The following is a 17986-nucleotide window of genomic DNA, read 5'->3' as shown; positions in this document are numbered from 1 at the left end:
TTTGAGACAGGGTCTTGCCCTGTTGCCTAGGTTGGAGTGCCATGGCACAATCACAGCTCACTGCAGCCTTGACCTCCTAGGTTTAAGCGATCCTCCCACCTCAGCCTCCTGAGTAGCTGAGACCACAGGTGTGCACCACCACCTGGCTAATTTTTTTCTTTTTTGTACAGACAGAGTCTCATCCTGTTGGCCAGGCTGGGTCTCAAACTCCTGGCCTCAAGCAATCCTCCCACCTCAGCCTCCCAAAGTTCTGGGATTATAGGCATGAGTCAACACCCCGGCCGTAACATGAGATCTAGAGAAGTCATATGTGACTTCACAAACCATTATACGTGACTAGAAAATGACATATTCAAACAAGATATCACTATACACCTTTTACAATGGCCAAAATCCAAAAACCTGCCAACATCTAATGCCGGCAAGAATGCAGAGCAACAGGAACTATCATTCACTGGGGGTGGGTATGCAAAATGGTGCAGCCACTATGGAAGACAGTTTGGCAGTTTCTTTCAAAACATACTTTTACATACTATTCAGCAATCAGGCTTCTTGGTATTTATCCCAGTAAGTTCAAAACGTATGGCCACAAAAAAAATCCTGCGCACAAATGTTTATAAGCACCTTTATTCATAATTGCCAAAATCGATAAACTCCACTAGCTGACCAGATAAATTATGGTACATTCAGACAGAAAAAGAAATCAGCTATCCATGGAAAGACATGAAAGAATCCCAAATGCATATTAAATGAAAGAAGCCAATCTGAAAAGGCTACATACTGTACAATTCCATATATACAACATCCTGGAAAAGGTAATACTATGGAAACAGTAAAAAGATTAGTGACTGACAGGGGCAAAGGGGGAAAGAAGAAAGAACAGGCAAAATACACAGGATTTTTTGGCAATGAAACTATTTTGTATGACACTACACTGTGGGATACATGTCATTAAACATTTGTCAAAACCCACTGAATGTACAATGCCAAGAATAAACCCTAATATAAACTATGAACACTGAGTGACGATAACATGTCAATGTAACGTCATCATTTGAAACAAATGTGCCAGTGTGCTGGATGTCAACAGCGGGAGAGAGAGGAGGTAGAATATGGGAACTCTAATTTCCCCTCAATTTTGCTATAAAGTTAAAACAATTCTAAAAAAATAAAGTTTATTAACTTTTAAAAAGTGAACTAGGGGAAAAAAATTTGTGTGCCTATCTAGAAGTACTCACCATCTTACTCAGACTGCATTCCTGTCCCTTATATACCACATTTAACCATTAAATCCAATGTCTTTTTTGATTTTCCCTCCTGTTTGTCCTCATTCTCTTGGAAAAAAAAAAAAAAAAAGAAATCACTGTAAAAATACAATACAAATAGGTAAAGATGCAAGGGAGAAGGGTTTCACCCAGAACAAGCCACATCATTTGCTAACTGTCAAGAAACGTCATTAAGTACCAAAAGCCAAGATGGCTTCTCCAGGATATACAACTTAAACTCAAGTGAGTCAAGGATTAAGATTTGATAGCATGTAAGGTTGTTGATCCATTCTAGTAAAGCTAGATAGAAGTGACTAATAGAGAAACCACAAGGACAATTTATCTATTAACAACAACAAAACTAAGCCAGGCACAGTGGCTCATGCCTGCAATCCCAGCACTTTGGGAAGCCAAGGACGGAGCATCGCTCAAGTCCAAGAGTTCAAGACAAGTCTGGGAAATTGGGGAGACCCCATCTATACAAAAATAAAGCATTCGCTGGGCACGGTAGCATGCATCTATAGTCCTACTTAATAGAAAGGCTGAGGTGGGAAGACCACTTGAGCCTGGGAGGTTGAGGTTGCAATGAACCATGACTGCACCACTGCACTCCAACCTGACCAATAAAACAAGACCTTGTCAAAAAAAATAATAATTAAAAAAAAAAAATACATGCCTATATATATCTCTGCCCAGCCTAATCTTGCCTACAAGCCTACTAAGTGGAAAGCCAAACTGTAATCATAGAATACTCGAATGGAGAATGCCAATTAACAAATATCAGAGAAATTACAAACTGGGGGAAAAATTACTATTTTATTGTATCATCACAAGAAAATAAATGATTCGGGCAAAAATAATCAATGGATACTAAAACCAATGGGTACTTGTTATTTATTAATTATAAAGGGAAAGGTGCCTTTCATAATAGCAAAATCTGGCAGAACCCACCTTAACCAAGTTCAAACTTACGTACATCATCAAGAGGATAATTGATATCACGTGCCCCTATGTACTGAGAACTCATGACCTATGGCCTATCTCTGCCAGTGATGGTTAATCTAACCATGAGAAAACAATCAAATACAAATTGAGACACATTCTGCAGAACTATCCTAAGCTCTTCAAAAACGTTAACATTACAAAAGAAAAAGCAAAAGGGACTGTTCTAGATTAAAGGAGACAAAAAAGACATAATGATTAAATACAATTCATTAAAACAGACAGATATAAATGACATTATAGGAACAACTGACGATATATGATTAATATAATAATGTTAAATTCGTTATATTTGACTTTGTAGGCTATTGTCCTTACTCCTGGGAAATATAAAGTATTTCAGTGGAAAAGGACAAGATCTCTGCAACTAACTTTTAAACAGTTCAGCAAAAATGATATATACATGTGTGCATAAAAAGAAAGGGATAAAACTAAAACATGGCAAAATGTAAAGTTGCTCAGTATTCCTGCAACTTTTCTGCAAATTTCAAATTTTCCAACATAAATACTTGAGGGAAGTTTGCTTATTGAGCATGCACTCTGGCCAAAAAAAAAAAAAAAAAAAACTCTAAAAAAAAAAAAAGAAGAAATCGTATCGCTGATAAAAACATTTACATAATAACAAAAATAACTCCACCAGAAACAAGTTCCGTCCTTGGGCTAAGAAAAGCCCACTCACTTGAACTTAGATGATATCTGACAAGCTCACCCTTAATAAGGCTCCATTTTACATGAGTCCATTATGACCACATCATTTGCTACAATCTCTATAATTTAAATAAGCTAGTATCACCAAGCAGGTTACTGTCAGGTCTTTCTAACCAGAAAACTTGTATAATTCAATGTATATTGATTTAATTGAGATAGTGTGATTTAATTATCTGAGAAAACAATTCTTTCCAAGTTGGTTTGATGACATCATTGTTGTCACTAAGAAGAAATTTTATTTTTTGTCATATTACATCAACTTCAAGAATGTCCCAGCTGTATTCAGAAGAATAAATGAAAGTCTGTCATGTAATCAAGGTAGGGAGAAGGTGTACCAACAGAAGAAATAGTAAATGAAGAGGCATAAAATTGCTTGTGTGTGTGTGTGTGTACGCGCACGCACACACACACACATTTATGCATATATGTTTGCTGGGTCACAGATGTAAAATTTACTTCTTTTAGTGAGTCATGGTCAAAATTACATCTGAAAGCCACTACTCTGTAAACAATAGAGACTCACAAAAAGGTTTCAAGAAAGTAAAAATTTGTCTTTACAAGATTACACTGAAAGTAAAATAAAGCAATTTTTCAAACTGCTGGGAGTTTCAAACTCTACTTAGTTTCTTTCTACCAGTAATTTTTAAGTACAGTAGAACAGAATTAAAATGAAAATAAAATAGCATCACAAGTAGTAATTTAAAAGAGCATTTTTCATTAAACCTTTGTGGGGTTTTTTTCTTTTTTTTAAACATACACATAATCTCTGTGTCACAATGTACCAGGAATTTCTTAATTTTTACTTGGGTTGAAGTTAAACATTTTTGAATGCCAATAATAAAGAGTTATGAATTGCCCAAGGAAGCGATCAGTAAAAGGGAGAAAAGTAACCGACCTCTCTAATAGGAAGAAGGAGAAAATGAGGGTGTGAATCAAAGTAAAGGAGACTGAAAAAAATGTTAAGATCCTTTTGGGAGGCCAAGACAAGTGGATCACTTGAGGTCAGGCATTTGAGACTAGCCTTGCCAACATGGTGAAACCCTGTCTCTACTAAAAAAAAAAAAATAACAAAAATTGTCCAGGCGTGGTGGCATGCACCTGTAAAATCCCAGCTACTCAAGGAGGCTGAGGCATGAGAATTGCTTGAACCCGAGAGAAGGTGGTTTCAATGAGCCAAGATCGTGCCACTGCACTCCAGCCTGGGCAACAGAGCAAAACTCTGTCTCAAAAATAATAATAATAAAAGAAAGAAATGTTAGATCCATTTCGGAGGTGGAATATAACAACGTGGATAACTGGTTAGAGTGGAAAAGGAGAAAAAGAGACTAGTCAGGCATGGTGACTCAGGCCTGTAATCCCAGCACTCTGGGAGGCTGAGGCAGGCAGGTCACTTGAGGTCAGGAGTTTGAGACTAGGCTGGCCAACATAGCAAAATCCCATCTCTACTAAAAATACAAAAATTAGCTGGGTGTGATGGTGTGTGCCTGGGATTCCAGCTACTCAGCACAGGAGAATCGCTTAAATTCAGGAGGCAGAGGTTGCAGTGAGCCAAGATCACACCACTGCACTCCAGCCTAAGTGACAGAGCAAGACTCTGTCTCAAAAAAAAAAAAAAGAAAGAGACTGACTGAAATCTTAGAATTAAAAATTGTTTTTAAAAGTTGAGAAGAGGATTGCATGACGATTCCACATATCTACACTATAATGCTATGCACAAGCCCTTACCATAGCATTCAAAGCATAACACAATTTGTCTCCTGTTTTATTTCAACTTTTATTCCACTGTAGTCTCTCAAGAGTCCTGTGGGGTAGGAAGATAACACCATTTCCACAAAAATTAAAACTAATTTATTAAAAGGTACCATTATCTCCACAGCGCTCAAATTTTATGATTTCTAACACTAACTATAATGTTAAATGCTATTTTATCACATACATAAGGTTCTTAAAAAACATCAAAACAAAAATATTAGGTATTTCCTATTCACTTTTAAAAACGGCTTCATGATAAAAGGATTCTGATCCCAATGACCATACAAGAGGAAGATATTCAGAAATTCTAATATTAACTAGAGGATGTGATCTCCTGTTAATGTGGTTTGTGTTCTGTTTTTCCAAATTTTGAGAAATTCACCAGGTTTATGTGCTAACTAAATACAAACAACTACAAACAAACCATAGTTATCCTCTTTTTAATTACCAAAGATGACAAATGTGGAGAATTATTACATGATTCCAAAGAACTACTAAAACCTAACTGAAATTTTATTTCTTCTACTCAAAACTGGAAATTACCCAAATGTTCCCCAATGGCTGAATGGTTAAACAAACTGGCACATCTATACCATGGGCTACTACTCAGCAATGGAAATATATATATATATGGATACTTCAACTTACATGAACTTGACAAATTACGCTGAGTGACAAATGCCAATCCCAAAAGGTTACATACTATTTTATTCCATTTATATAACCTCTTTTTTTTTTCTTTTTTTTTTTTTTTTGAGGCAGGGTCTCACTCTGTCACCCAGGCTGGATGACAACTGAACTCACTGCAGTCTTAACCTCATAGGCTCAGGTGATCCTCCCGCCTCAGACTCCTGAGTAACTGGGACTACAAGTGTACAACACCACAAACAGCTAATTTTTGTATTTTTTGTAGAGACCCGAGGTTTTGTCATGTTGCCCAGGCTGGTCTTGAACTCCTGGGCTCAAGAGATCCACCCACCTCAGCTTCACAAAGTGCTGGGATTACAGGCATGAGCCATCACACCCAGCATGCATAATCTTCTTAAAATGACTTAAAAAAAAAAGCAAATTAGCAGTTACCAGGGGATAAGGAAAGAGGAAGGAGAAGTAGACTCTGGTTATAAAAACGAAGAACAAGAGATCCTAGTGGTAAAGAAACTGTTCTGTATCTCTAGTATGGTAATGATTATACAAATTTACATGTTATAATGCTGCATAGAATGAAATACTAAGTACATCACACACTCACTCATGCACACACACAAATAAGTGTATGTAAAACTAGTGAATTGTGAATAAAATAGGTGGATTACAGCAACGTCAATTTCCTGGTTGTGATACTGCATTATAGTTATGCAAGATGTTACCACTAAGGTAAAATGGGTGAAGGTGTACATCTCTGTCTTATTTCTTAAAACTGCATATGAATGTACAATTATCTCAAAATAAAAAGATTTAAAAATTAGAGAAATGAATCAATATTTAGATACACAAGAATATATGTGGGATATGGTTCTATCATTACACAACTGTCTTAAATATGAACCCAGTTTAGTGAGTTATCCCTAGAAAAAAATACTTAAAAGAGGCAAGGGAGATCTCTAAGTCTTTCCCTTAGCTTGAGACAGATGTATTAGAGAAAGGAAATTTTTAAAGTAAAATGTTACAACAATGAACACACAATGAATACAGAAAATTTGCTGGAGTAACAGCTTATCCATAGATGTTCCATGGCTACCACGGTCATGTGCAGGATCTTTCCACACTATAATAATAAGACATGAATTTAAATATGCTTTCGATCTTTCAACAGAGGTACAGCCAAAAAAGATAAAGGTCACTGACTAACAAAGAAAGACGTCAAGTAAGGCAAGATTTTCTCTCCCACAGTGAAAGGAATTAAAAGAATGAGGACCTTATTTCTCAAAGAACAGATACGCATTTAATCTGCTTCAAAATAATCCAATTCCATTTTTAAAGATGTAGAATTACCCATGTATTAGTCAGTTTTGGCTGCCATAACTAAATACCACAGTCTGGGTGGCTTAAACAACAAAAATTATTTTTTCACAGTTCTGCATTCTAGAAATAGAAGTATCAAACTGCTGGCAAGCTTGGTTTCTGGTATGGCCTCTCTCCTTAGCTGACAGATAAAGGCCTTCTCACCATGTCCTCACATGACCTTTTCTCTATGTCCTCATACTCCTGGTACCTCTTCTTATAAACATACCCGCGTCCTATAGGATTCACCAACCTCCCTATGACCTCATTTAACCTTAATTACCTCTTTAAAGGCCATATCTCCAAATACAGCTACATTTGTGGTTAAGCCTTCAACCTATGACTCTGGGGAGTGGGGGGACTATTAAGTCCATAACCCCAGTTACTGCCAGCCCTGAAATATGTTAAGTTTTATGTGGGTGCATATATGTGTATACATTCTACATAATGGAAGGTGGTAAGACAAAATAGAAAGCATAGTATATACATTAATATTCCAGCTCTGTCACTCAGTTTTCTCAACAATGAGGATGATACCCATTCTCACTATATCACTGTAAGAATTAAATAAGATAATCCATATAAAGTACCTGACATATAGCAAATGATTAGTAAATACTGAGACTATGCTGTTAGCCTCCTCTATAATTAAAAAAAAAAATGAATTATAAAAATTACCCAAATATAAATATATGTGAAAAATTGTGAGAATTGAATTCTGTCCCAGTTCTACCACTACCTAGTTATATGAACTGAGCTAGAGTGTAAGGTTAGAGTGAAGCAAGCCACTCTACCTGAAGGTACTTCCATATCTAAGCAGAGAATGCTTCCCTTTATCACTAAAATTCTATGTATCTCCACCTAACAACTTGACTACAATTTGAAACACAAATGCTCTTTCTCTCTGCAATAATCCTAAATGAAAGAATGATACTGAAATTTCCTCCAAGAGGATTATGGTATGAAATTTCAGTATGATTCTTTCATTTACTTTTATCCTTTCACTCTTTGGCAACTATCCTCTGAATCTGAAACATTTACCTGTACAATATATCTGTAGACTACTTTTATCATCTTATTACTCTATCAGTAATGCCTCATTTTCCAACTAGACTGTAGAATTTTATATTTCTTTTTGTCCCCTATACTGTTCATTGTTTTACTCACTAAATCACATAACCACTAAAACACCTAAAATCATACCCTAAATCTTCTTAAGACATATATAGTTATCAGTAAGTTGTATCTAATAACAACAATTTTTATCATAGCACAAACTGAAATGTATTGCAAGTGATTTCAAGACAACACACTTTACAGACAAATATCTGCATTTTCAAACCACCACCAACATCCATATTCAGTATTTTTGGTTTAAAATCAAGATAATGGTAGCCAAAAAGCAACATCTTTTGTGGAGACATTTAACTTATTTAATGAAAGACAACTTAGCTTGCTGACCCAAAGGAAGAAATTCATAAGTATTTGCAATATCTCCCACCCCATCCCTCACTACTAGTATTCTATTATCTGGTATTACATGTAAATAAGTAATACACATGGTATAATGCTACCCTGGTGCCCTGAAGAACGGTCAACTTGCTGTATTCATGCCCTTTTATAGTCGCCTCCCATACTGAATGCACACTGAATTATGCGATCAGCACTGGCCACTAGAACAGTAGCAAGCATAAGGAACACAGAGGCTTGATAAATACTAACACACTGGGGCTTGGAAAGGTCTTTCATGGAACTGCCATAGCTGCCGTGCTATGAAGACCAAGCTGGCCGGGCACAGTGGCTCATGTCTGTAATCTCAGCACTTTGGGAGACCAAGGCAGGCACACCACGAGGTCAGGAGTTCGAGACCAGTCTGGTCAGCATGGTGAAATCCTGTCTCTACTAAAAATACAAAAAATTAGCCAGGTGTGGTGGCGCACTCATGTAATGTCAGCTGCTCAGGAGACTGAGACAGAACTGCTTGAACCCAGAAGGCAAAGGTTGCGGTGAGCTGAGATGGTACCACTGTACTCCAGCCTGGGTGACAGGGCAAGACTCCATCTCAAAAAAAAAAAAAAAAAAAAAAAAAAAAGCCCAACCTTCTTCAAGCGGACAGGCCACATGGGGATAGAGAGGAAAATGCCCAGCTATCTACCTGCTGCTCCAGCCATCCCAGCTGAGGCACTAGATTTAAGAAGTCACCGTGACATTATAGCCACAGATGACATGTGAAGAAGTCTCCATAAAGCCATACACAAATTTTAGAATCAAGAGCAAATACACAATTGTTGTTTTAGCCACTATGTTTTGGAGTATTTTATTATGCAGCAACAGATGACCAAAACAATACAAGTAAACCCATTAGAACTGTTTTCCATTTGGTAGTAAGCAATAACAAAAAAAAAATGTCAGTGGTAACCACTGTTATAGTTAACAATTATTATAAAAAATCTTCCCTCTAAGATATTTTTTGGGGTATTTAAGTGTTCTTAAAGGCACTCTGTTCATTTCTCTAATGGCCAGTAAAGAGAGAAGAATAAAGCTAACAAAAAGCCTACTCTTCATTTTTCCTTTTCTCTTCCTAATTTATGGCTGTCCTTTTTATTTTTGTCAATAATGTTTGCCTGTTTTCCCCCGAGGGGCTAATCAGTGATCCATACCAATTCTAGCATTCAGCTGTGCTCTGTATCTCAGTAACTACAGACATCCCCTTCAATTTCCCTCTAGACCACAGGTAAATAAGAGTTCTGTAGACCAGATTCTTCAGTAAGGGTGAAAAGTTCATACTCATCTAATTCATAGTTATGTTTATTGACAGAATCATTAGGCAAAGAGCATCAGCACCAATAACCTCTCACTCAGAAAATAAATAAATAACAGGAAAAACATATCTGCTATTTTTTCCTCAAAGAATTTACTGATCCTAATTATGTAAATTTATAACCCTCGTGACATTTGCTCACACTTCACTCATGATATTTATCTTAATCTAGCCTGAATCACAGAAATTGGTTTACTTAATTTCCTACTAGACCTAATACTCCCTTTTCTCCCATTGAGAAAAGGGGGCATTTAACTCATTGTAACCCTCGAAGCACCTACTATATATCTCTACTACTCAAATACAGTAAAAAATATGAGTTACGGTCATCACTTTCCATAACTAATCTTAGTAAGCCTCACCCCCATTTTTATTAAGAAACAATGACTCACACATATGTATAAAGCAATCAGTGACAAAGTTAATGAATGCTGTAATTTCTAACACTAACCTTCAGCAGTTATTTGACTTAATTAAGAATTTTATTTTTGTAGAGACAGTAAAATGATTTTTTTTAAAAAAGAAACATACCATTTACATTCCTTATTTTCTTTTCCTTAAAGTTTCAGGTTTGAGAAGTATGAGTATTAGGTTGGTGGCAAGACCCAGGCCAGATGCCAGACAAATACCGCAATAGCAAAGGCAAAGCAGACCTGGTGAAGGCTGCAAAAGGAGACCTCAGTACCCACCTAAGAGTCAACCGATACTCAGCTCTGGCAATCTAGTCTCAAGCAGGAATGGTCACCAGGTATAGCCAAGCCTTATGGGTTTTTTAGAGATGCTAGAACTTGAGACTTCTTTAATATGAAATCTTCCTATTGGCCGCACTGTGGCTCACACTTGTAATCCCAGCACTCTGGGAGGCCAAGGCAGGTGAATCACCTGATGTTAGGAGCTCGAGAACAGCCTGGCCAACAGAGTGAAACCCCATCTCTACTAAAAATACAAAAATTAGTAGGGCGTGGTGGTGTGTGCCTGTAGTCCCACACAGTCTCAGGAGGCTGAGGCAGGAAAATAGCTTGAACCCAGGAGGTAGAGGTTGCAGTGAGCCAAGATCACCACACCACTGCACTCCAGCCCGGGCAGTGGAGCAAGACACTGTCTCAAAAAAAAAAAAAAAAAAAAAAGAGGGCCAGGTGCAGGGGCCTGTAATCCCAGCACTTTGGGAGGTCGAGACAGGCAGATCACAATGTCAGGAGTTCATAGACCAGCCTCACCAACATGGTGAAATCCCATCTCTACTAAAAATACAAAAATTAGCTGGGTGTCCTGGTGCGCACCTGTAATCCCAGTTACTCCAGAGGCTGAGGCAGGAGAATCGTTTGAACCCGGGGGAGGCAAAGGTTGCAGTGAACAGAGATTGTGCCACTCCACTCTAGCCTGGCAACAGTGACAGACTATGTCTCAAAAAAAAAAAGAAAGAAAGAAAGAAAAAGAAATCTCTATTCTTAAACGGTGACAATTACTAAATATTCCAAATACCCACAGAGCAAGCAATATACATCTGTGGGTTGGATTCTCACCAATGGTCACCTACTACTGCAGACTCATAGTTAAAAATCTCTTGATGGCGTACTACACAAACAATGCTCCTTTACCATCACCGCCCCTCACCCCACAGAAGAAAAAATAATGAGAACCATGAAAAGCAACTCCAGAAACTTACCGAGTACTAGTGGCAAACTGCCTTAATTTAACCTTTTCTCTCTCTTGAAAAAGAAATTCATTAACAGTTTTAGGTATAGAAACTTTTATGGTAGAAAAAACGTAGACAGAGGGAGAACTTTTTCTTTTAAAAATTTTTTTCTCCAAATTTCCAAAAAAAATTCAAATAAATATAATAGTACAAATTACACAAACATTTCTTAGCCTCAGCCAAACTAATGAAAATGCTCAGTAATAAACATGAGACTAATGATTCACCGTGTACACAGAAAAACAAAGTACAAAATACTAATAGTATTAATTTATTTGCACTGGTCTATCTACATATTGTCATTTGACTCTTTTGTGATCAATAGCACAAAACTAGCTAGAAAGAAGGTTGAACTAACTCCCTGATCAGGGAACACTCAAGTAACAAACTACTTGTGGACCCAATCCTGCGACCTAAACCTCATTAATACCATGTTATTCATAACTAAGGTGACCAATTACTCATAGCCAGTATTAATTTACTCCATAACACTTCTTCAATATTTTTACAAAACATAAATATTATTTGACAATGTCTTTAAGGCTTTTCCTTCCGTTTAAAAATATGAATGTCTGGGTCAGGCGCGGTGGCTCACACCTGTAATCCCAGCACTTTGGGTGGCCGAGGTGGGCAGATCACAAGGTCAACAGATGGAGACCATCTGGCCAACATGGTGAAACCCCCGTCTCTACTAAAAATATAAAAATTAGCTGGTCGTGGTGGCATGCGCCTACAGTCTCAGCTACTTGGGAGGCTGAGGCATGAGAATTGCTTGAACTCAGGAGGTGGAGGTTGCAGTGGGCCGAGATCACGCCACTGTACCCCAACCTGGTGAAAGAGCAAGACTCCATCTCAAAAAAAAAAAAAAAACCAAAAAAGGAAAAAATATATGAATGTCTACATTCAGGAATAAGAATTTATAGAGAACACCTGAATTTCATCCTTAAAATGGCTTAACCTACTGCTAGAAGCCCTTATGAAGTTAAAATAAAATTCTTAATATAATTAATCATGGTAGGCTTGATTTGGAGTTCAAAACTTTCTCTAAAACAGTTATTAAGGGAGACTCTCAAACGAAAGGGAAACTCTCTAATCAAAAGAACTAGTAGACAATTTAGTGATAGTAAAATATTATGGCTACAGGCATGGGGGACCCTGTATTTATCGAACACCTACTTTGCCCCAAGTACTGTGCTAAATACAGCAGAGTATTCATTAAATTTTTAAAAAACAACCATGTGAGGAAGGTGCCATTCTTATCCCCATTTTACAGATGGGGAAACTGACCTTTCCAAGATCACACAGCTAGTAAGTGGCAGAGTCAGGATTCCAACCCAAATTTTTTCTAACTTCAGAATCTGTACACTTAACCACTACACTGTATTGCCTCCAGTGACTGTGGGTTGATACCTAAGATAAAATAAGAAGGAAATTTGTACTTCGCAGTGGCAAATTTTAAAAACATATTAGAAATGGAGGGTATTTTGGCCAGGCGTGGTGGCTCATGCCTGCAATCCCAGTACTTTGGCAGGCTGGGGTGGGCGGTTCACGAGATCAGGAGTTCGAGACTAGTCTGATCAACACAGTGAAACCCTGTCTCTACTAAAAATACAAAAATCAGCCCGGTGTGTTGTTGGACACCTGTAATCCCAGCTACTCAGGAGGCTGAGGCAGGAGAATCGCTTGAGCCCGGGAGGCGGAGGTTGCAGTGATCCGAGACGGCGCCACTGCACTCCAGCCTGGGCAACTCTGTCTCAAAAAATAAACAAACAAAAAGAAACGGAGGTTATTTTTTAGAACATAAACAAGTCTCATATACACAGTCATATGAATATAATTTTTTCTTTCCAAATACATGTAATCATGATGAAAATCCCACACAATTTCTCACAATTTTTCATAAAATCATGTTTTTTGTTTTTTGTGGGGTTTTTTTTTTTGACAGAGTTTCACTCTTGTTGCCCAGGCTGGAGTACAATGGTATGATCTCGGCTCACTACAACCTCCGCCTCCCTGATTTTAGCGAGTCTCCTGCCTCAGCCTTTCGAGTAGCTAGGATTACTGATACCCACCACCACACCTGGCTAACTTTTGGGGTTTTTTTAGTGTTTTAGTAGAGACAGGGTTTCACCATGTTGGCCAGGCTGTTCTCAACCTCTGACTTCAGGTGATCCAACCATCTTGGCCTCCCAAAGCACTGGAAATACAGTCATGAGCCACCAGCCTGGCCCAATCGTGTTTATTTTTAAAAATTTAATGGGAACACCCCGTTATCTTCTCCTCAATTTTGCTATGAACCTAAAACGACTCTAAAAAAAACAGTGTACTGGGCTGGGCTCAGTGGCTCACACCTGTGAATCCCAGCACTTTGGGAGGCCAAAACATATGGATCACCTGAAGTCAGGGTCCGAGATCAGCCTGGCCAATATGGTAAAACCCCGACTCTACTAAAAATACAAAAATTAGCCAGGTGTGGTGGAGGGAACCTGTAATCCTAGCTACTCAGGAGGCTGAGGCAGGAGAATCACTTGAACCTGGGGGACAGAGGCTGCAGTGAGCCAAGATCACTGACACTTCACTCCAGCCTGGGTGAAAGAGCAAAACTGTCTTGAAAAAAAAAAAAAACTTTATTAACACAAGTTTTTTTCAACTACAATATCCTAAATATATCTAATTTAGTTATAAATTGTCATAAGACTAGATTCTTTCAGTATGAAAAGTTACATTCTGTTCTTCATAACCACGGTACTGAGCATGCAGCGAGCATTTAATAAAAACTGAACTTTTTTTCAAAAGCAGTGCTGTAGATGGCATTTTTAACCCTCTCAGAACACTCCCAAAGACTCTGCATTACAGACATAAGTTGGAATGCAAAATTTGAACAAAAAAATCTGATGAAAAACTTGGACCCTTTCTTGAGGAATATAAAAGGTGGAATACTACATCCCTATAACATAGCTGGCATAAATATGACTAACTTTACTTTTCCACTTTAAGTATCAGAAGATGAAGCCTTAAGTCAAAAATGGATTAGTGTAACAGAGTCTTTTCCTAATTAGTTTCAGTCCTTTCTAAATGCTCCAAAGAAGCTATCCAAAAAAAAAAAAAGGTCGGGTATGGTGGCTCATGCCTGTAATCCCAGCACTATGGGAGGCTGAGGCAGGCGAATCACCTGAGGTCAGGTGTTCGAGACCAGCCTGGCCGACATGACAAAACCTCGTCTCTACCAAAAATACAAAAATTCCCCAGGCATGGGGCACGTTCCTGTAATCCCAGCTACTCAGAAGGCTGAGGCAGGAGAATCGCTTGAACCTGGGAAGCAGAGGTTGCAGTGAGCCGTGATGGCACCACGCACTCCAGCCTGGGCAACAGAGCAAGACTCCGTCTCAGGGGAGAGAAAAGAAAAAAGAAACAAAACCTCTGAATTGTCCAGCGTGACTGTCAACATATGAACCACATCTTTTTTCCTGATATGCACCAAGGTTGTTAAAATTCTAAGGGTCAATTAAGAGTTACGTGCGAAATCTATAAAACAAGTTTTGCCTGATACCACTTCCCATCTTAACATTCTCATCAAGGTTCACCTTTACAAATAAACACCTAAGTTCAATTAAGAGAACAAGTGAGGAGGAGGTATTAACTTACATGAAAAAGTCATTGTCCTGTATATTCTGCAGACTGTAAAACTTAATTTTCAAATAGAATACTATACTGGCCACCAACAAAAATGCTTAAGGGAAGATCTATTAATTTTGTTTTACCTCACTGTTGTACTTCCAATGTCTCAACTATAAAAGCAGTGCATTAATAAGTGAGAAGTTATGGAAGAAGATACAGACATTGTTGGAGTATAGGCTCTTAATCATACCTATAATTCACAGTATTGCTTTTCTTTCTCTCTGACCCAAGTTCTCATTAAATGACTCCAAGACTTTTTCGCATCACTATGTTTTCCCTAATCTGAAGCTGAGATGTGCACTGAAATAAAAACATTCTAACCAATATATTTCTCAAATTATTAATATAGTACTTGTTTAAATATTTGTATTCAAAGCTTCCCACTCATCAACTAGCTTTATCAAGGAACACACACAGGTTATACACTATGACTGCCTTGGTAGCTGCAGCTTGACTGAATCCTGGGACACCACCTCAACTTGGAAGGAACAGAACCATATCTGGTTCTCATTGGATACACATTTTCTCATGCTTTCCAGCTTAAAGACTTTACATCTTCCCAGAGGAACAATAAATGTAGGAAGACACCAGGTAGTACGCCTGTAAGGAAGATGAGTGATCAAATTAAATTCCTACTTCAAGAAATCTGAAACTTCAAAAACTTGTCCTAACAAATCACAGCTGAAAAGATTAAAAAAAAAAGGATGGTTTACCCCTTCATTCTCTCTTTTCTGGAGACAGCTTCACACATTCTGAAGAGCAGTCTTAACTTACTGAAGAGCAGTCTTAACTTAGTGAAGAGCAGTCTCAACTTACTGAAGAGCAGTCTCAACTTACTGGTTAGTTGGAGGAGCGGTCAACGGTATGGCCACCTCTTCCTCCTCGTATTCTGGTCCATCCAGAGAGTCACCTTCGTCCACTGTCCCCAGACCCGCCCCCAAAGGGGGCAGGTGAGGGGGAGGAGGCAGAGGGGGAAATACACCTCCTGGCCCGAGAGTCTCAGCAGGCAACGAAGTGAGCAGCTTGGTGAGAGACATGTCTCCACTCGGTCCAGCAGCAGCAGCAGCAGCAGCAGCAGCAGCACCGGCCACGCCAGCAGCAGCACCAGCTATGCCAGCAGCAGTACCTCCCCCTGTCAGTCCGGCTCCCCCCAATGCCCCTGCCACAGACCCGGTTCCTGGGAACCCTGACCCCAAAGCTGCTCCGCCACCCAGAGTCCCAGCCACTCCGGTCTCCACCAGCCCAGGATAGGGGGCGGCTGCCACAGGCAGGGCCGCGGGTATCCTCACCCGACACACTGCGGGATATGCACTGGAGCCCGCAGCCGCGCCGCCTCCCCCTGCTCCGGCAGTTACCGGGCTGCCCTCCTCACTGCCGGCCTCGGCCGCCATCATGTTGAAGCCCGCTCTACTCTGCCCTACCCTGCCCGCCCGGGAGCCCCGGGGGCCACCAGGCCCGGGCTCCGAGCCGCCCCACCCAGGCGCGTCTCCCCTTCAGCTCCCCAGGCGGAGGAAACAACAACAAAAGGAGAGAGCCGGCCGCCGCGCCCCCTCCTAGGGCCACAGCCCAGGCTCCGGAGCTGCCTGGGTTACGGGAAGCGAAGTGGGCAAAAAACCCAACGCCTGCACAAACGCCACCCAAACCTCACTGCACACACCCACACTCACGCGCACACACACGTACAGAAGCGAAAACTTCCTGGCTGCACTAAAGAGGATAGGAAGCACAGGGAAAGAGGCTGAGGCAGCTATCGCTCCTTTAGACACCACCACCGCTTCTTCACCACCCCAGTTCCGGCCACCCACACCGCAGCCACCGCCGGTGCCGCTGCATAGGCTGGGGCCACTGCAGCCCCTTCATCCTCCACCAGGCAGATGGTGGGGACGGACGAGAGAAAGAGGGGCTGGGTAATGAGGAAATCTACTGAACTGCTCACTACCTGGAGCTCTCAGTGAGTGAAACCGGAGAGAGAGAAAGGAAGGCGGGGCAGGGGAGGAGGGACGGAGGGAAGGAAGGGCGGAGGAGGGAGAAGGGCAGCTTGTGCGCAGGCGCGTTCCCGGAGCGGTGGCGGGGGGCCGGACCTGGAGGAAAAGGAAGAGTCCAGAGGGAAGGAAGCGGCGGGGACGCGCGGTGCGTGGTCGCGCATGCTGTCCTGCTCCTGTTCGGAGTGTGTGTCGGCTCGGCTGCTTCTCCTGTCGGCGTGGCTGGAGGCGCGCGCCTGTCTCCCGGGGCTTTGTTTGATGGGCGGGAGAAGAGGGAAGGGTACCTGAGCTCGCGGGGGCTCGGCGCTGTTAAAGCCGGAGAGACGAGAAGGGGACCAGGAGGTGGTGGAGAGGAAGGAGGGGAAAAGGGAAAGGAAAATGCCCAGAAACTACCGGAGGAACAAACAGCCTTAGCCAGCAGCGCAGAAACCAGGCAAGGGTCAGGTAGCTTTGAAGATCGGGGCAATACTATTTATGTTTTCTTTTTCGTTTCATGCTATAAATCACCATGACTATCACACACGCACAAACAAAATAGATTCTGAAACTCAAAACGAAATAAAAGGCACCATATGAGAAGGGTAGAGAATTTTGGTAAAAATGGTGGTTATGAAGTCAGATTTCTACCAGTATAGGCGTACTTTTTTTTTTTTTTTTTTTTATCCAAATTTGTCTCATATACTTACCTCTGCCATTACAAGTATGTTGGATACTAATGAACCGGGGTTGGGGGGTGCTACAGAAAACACTAATCAATGCACCTTTGTACTCGTCGTGATCCACAGTGCAAGCACCTTCAACAAGTCAAATGTCAAAAATGTCCCAGTTATGATTATATATCGTTTCAAAAAGTATCAATAAACTGAAAACTCATATTTAACACAATTACGGAGAAGGGTTTTGTCTTTTATACTAAATGCATACAAACTATTATATGCTTCATATAGAGGTAGCTTCCCATGGTTTGAAATTAACCGTATTGTTATTTTAAATTCTCCCAAGAGTGATTCCACATTGACTACCATTGAATATTGATCTTTTAGATCAATGTTTTCTCTGCTAAGGGTGATTAAACCAACAC

At 40.2% G+C, this 17986-nt stretch overlaps 1 protein-coding gene across 2 annotated transcripts in view; it reads right to left on the bottom strand.

The window, feature by feature from the left end:
• RASA1 (RAS p21 protein activator 1) overlaps window positions 1–16880 on the bottom strand; it is a 112568-nt gene extending 95688 nt beyond the window's left edge. Inside the window, exon 1 of one of the 2 annotated variants that reach the window (XM_017508108.2) lies at window positions 15761–16880. In XM_017508108.2, coding sequence (XP_017363597.1) covers window positions 15761–16317 — 557 coding nt within the window. In that variant the 5' untranslated portion in view covers window positions 16318–16880. The other variant, XM_017508114.2, reaches the window with a different exon arrangement.
• Between the last annotated feature and the right edge of the window lie 1106 nt (window positions 16881–17986).

Source organism: Cebus imitator, unplaced genomic scaffold (assembly GCF_001604975.1).
Source record: "Cebus imitator isolate Cc_AM_T3 unplaced genomic scaffold, Cebus_imitator-1.0 Scaffold16, whole genome shotgun sequence".
Taxonomy (NCBI): domain Eukaryota; kingdom Metazoa; phylum Chordata; class Mammalia; order Primates; family Cebidae; genus Cebus; species Cebus imitator.
The sequence above is the reverse complement of the archived record's forward strand: the minus strand, read 5'-3'. Positions and strand labels throughout refer to the sequence as shown.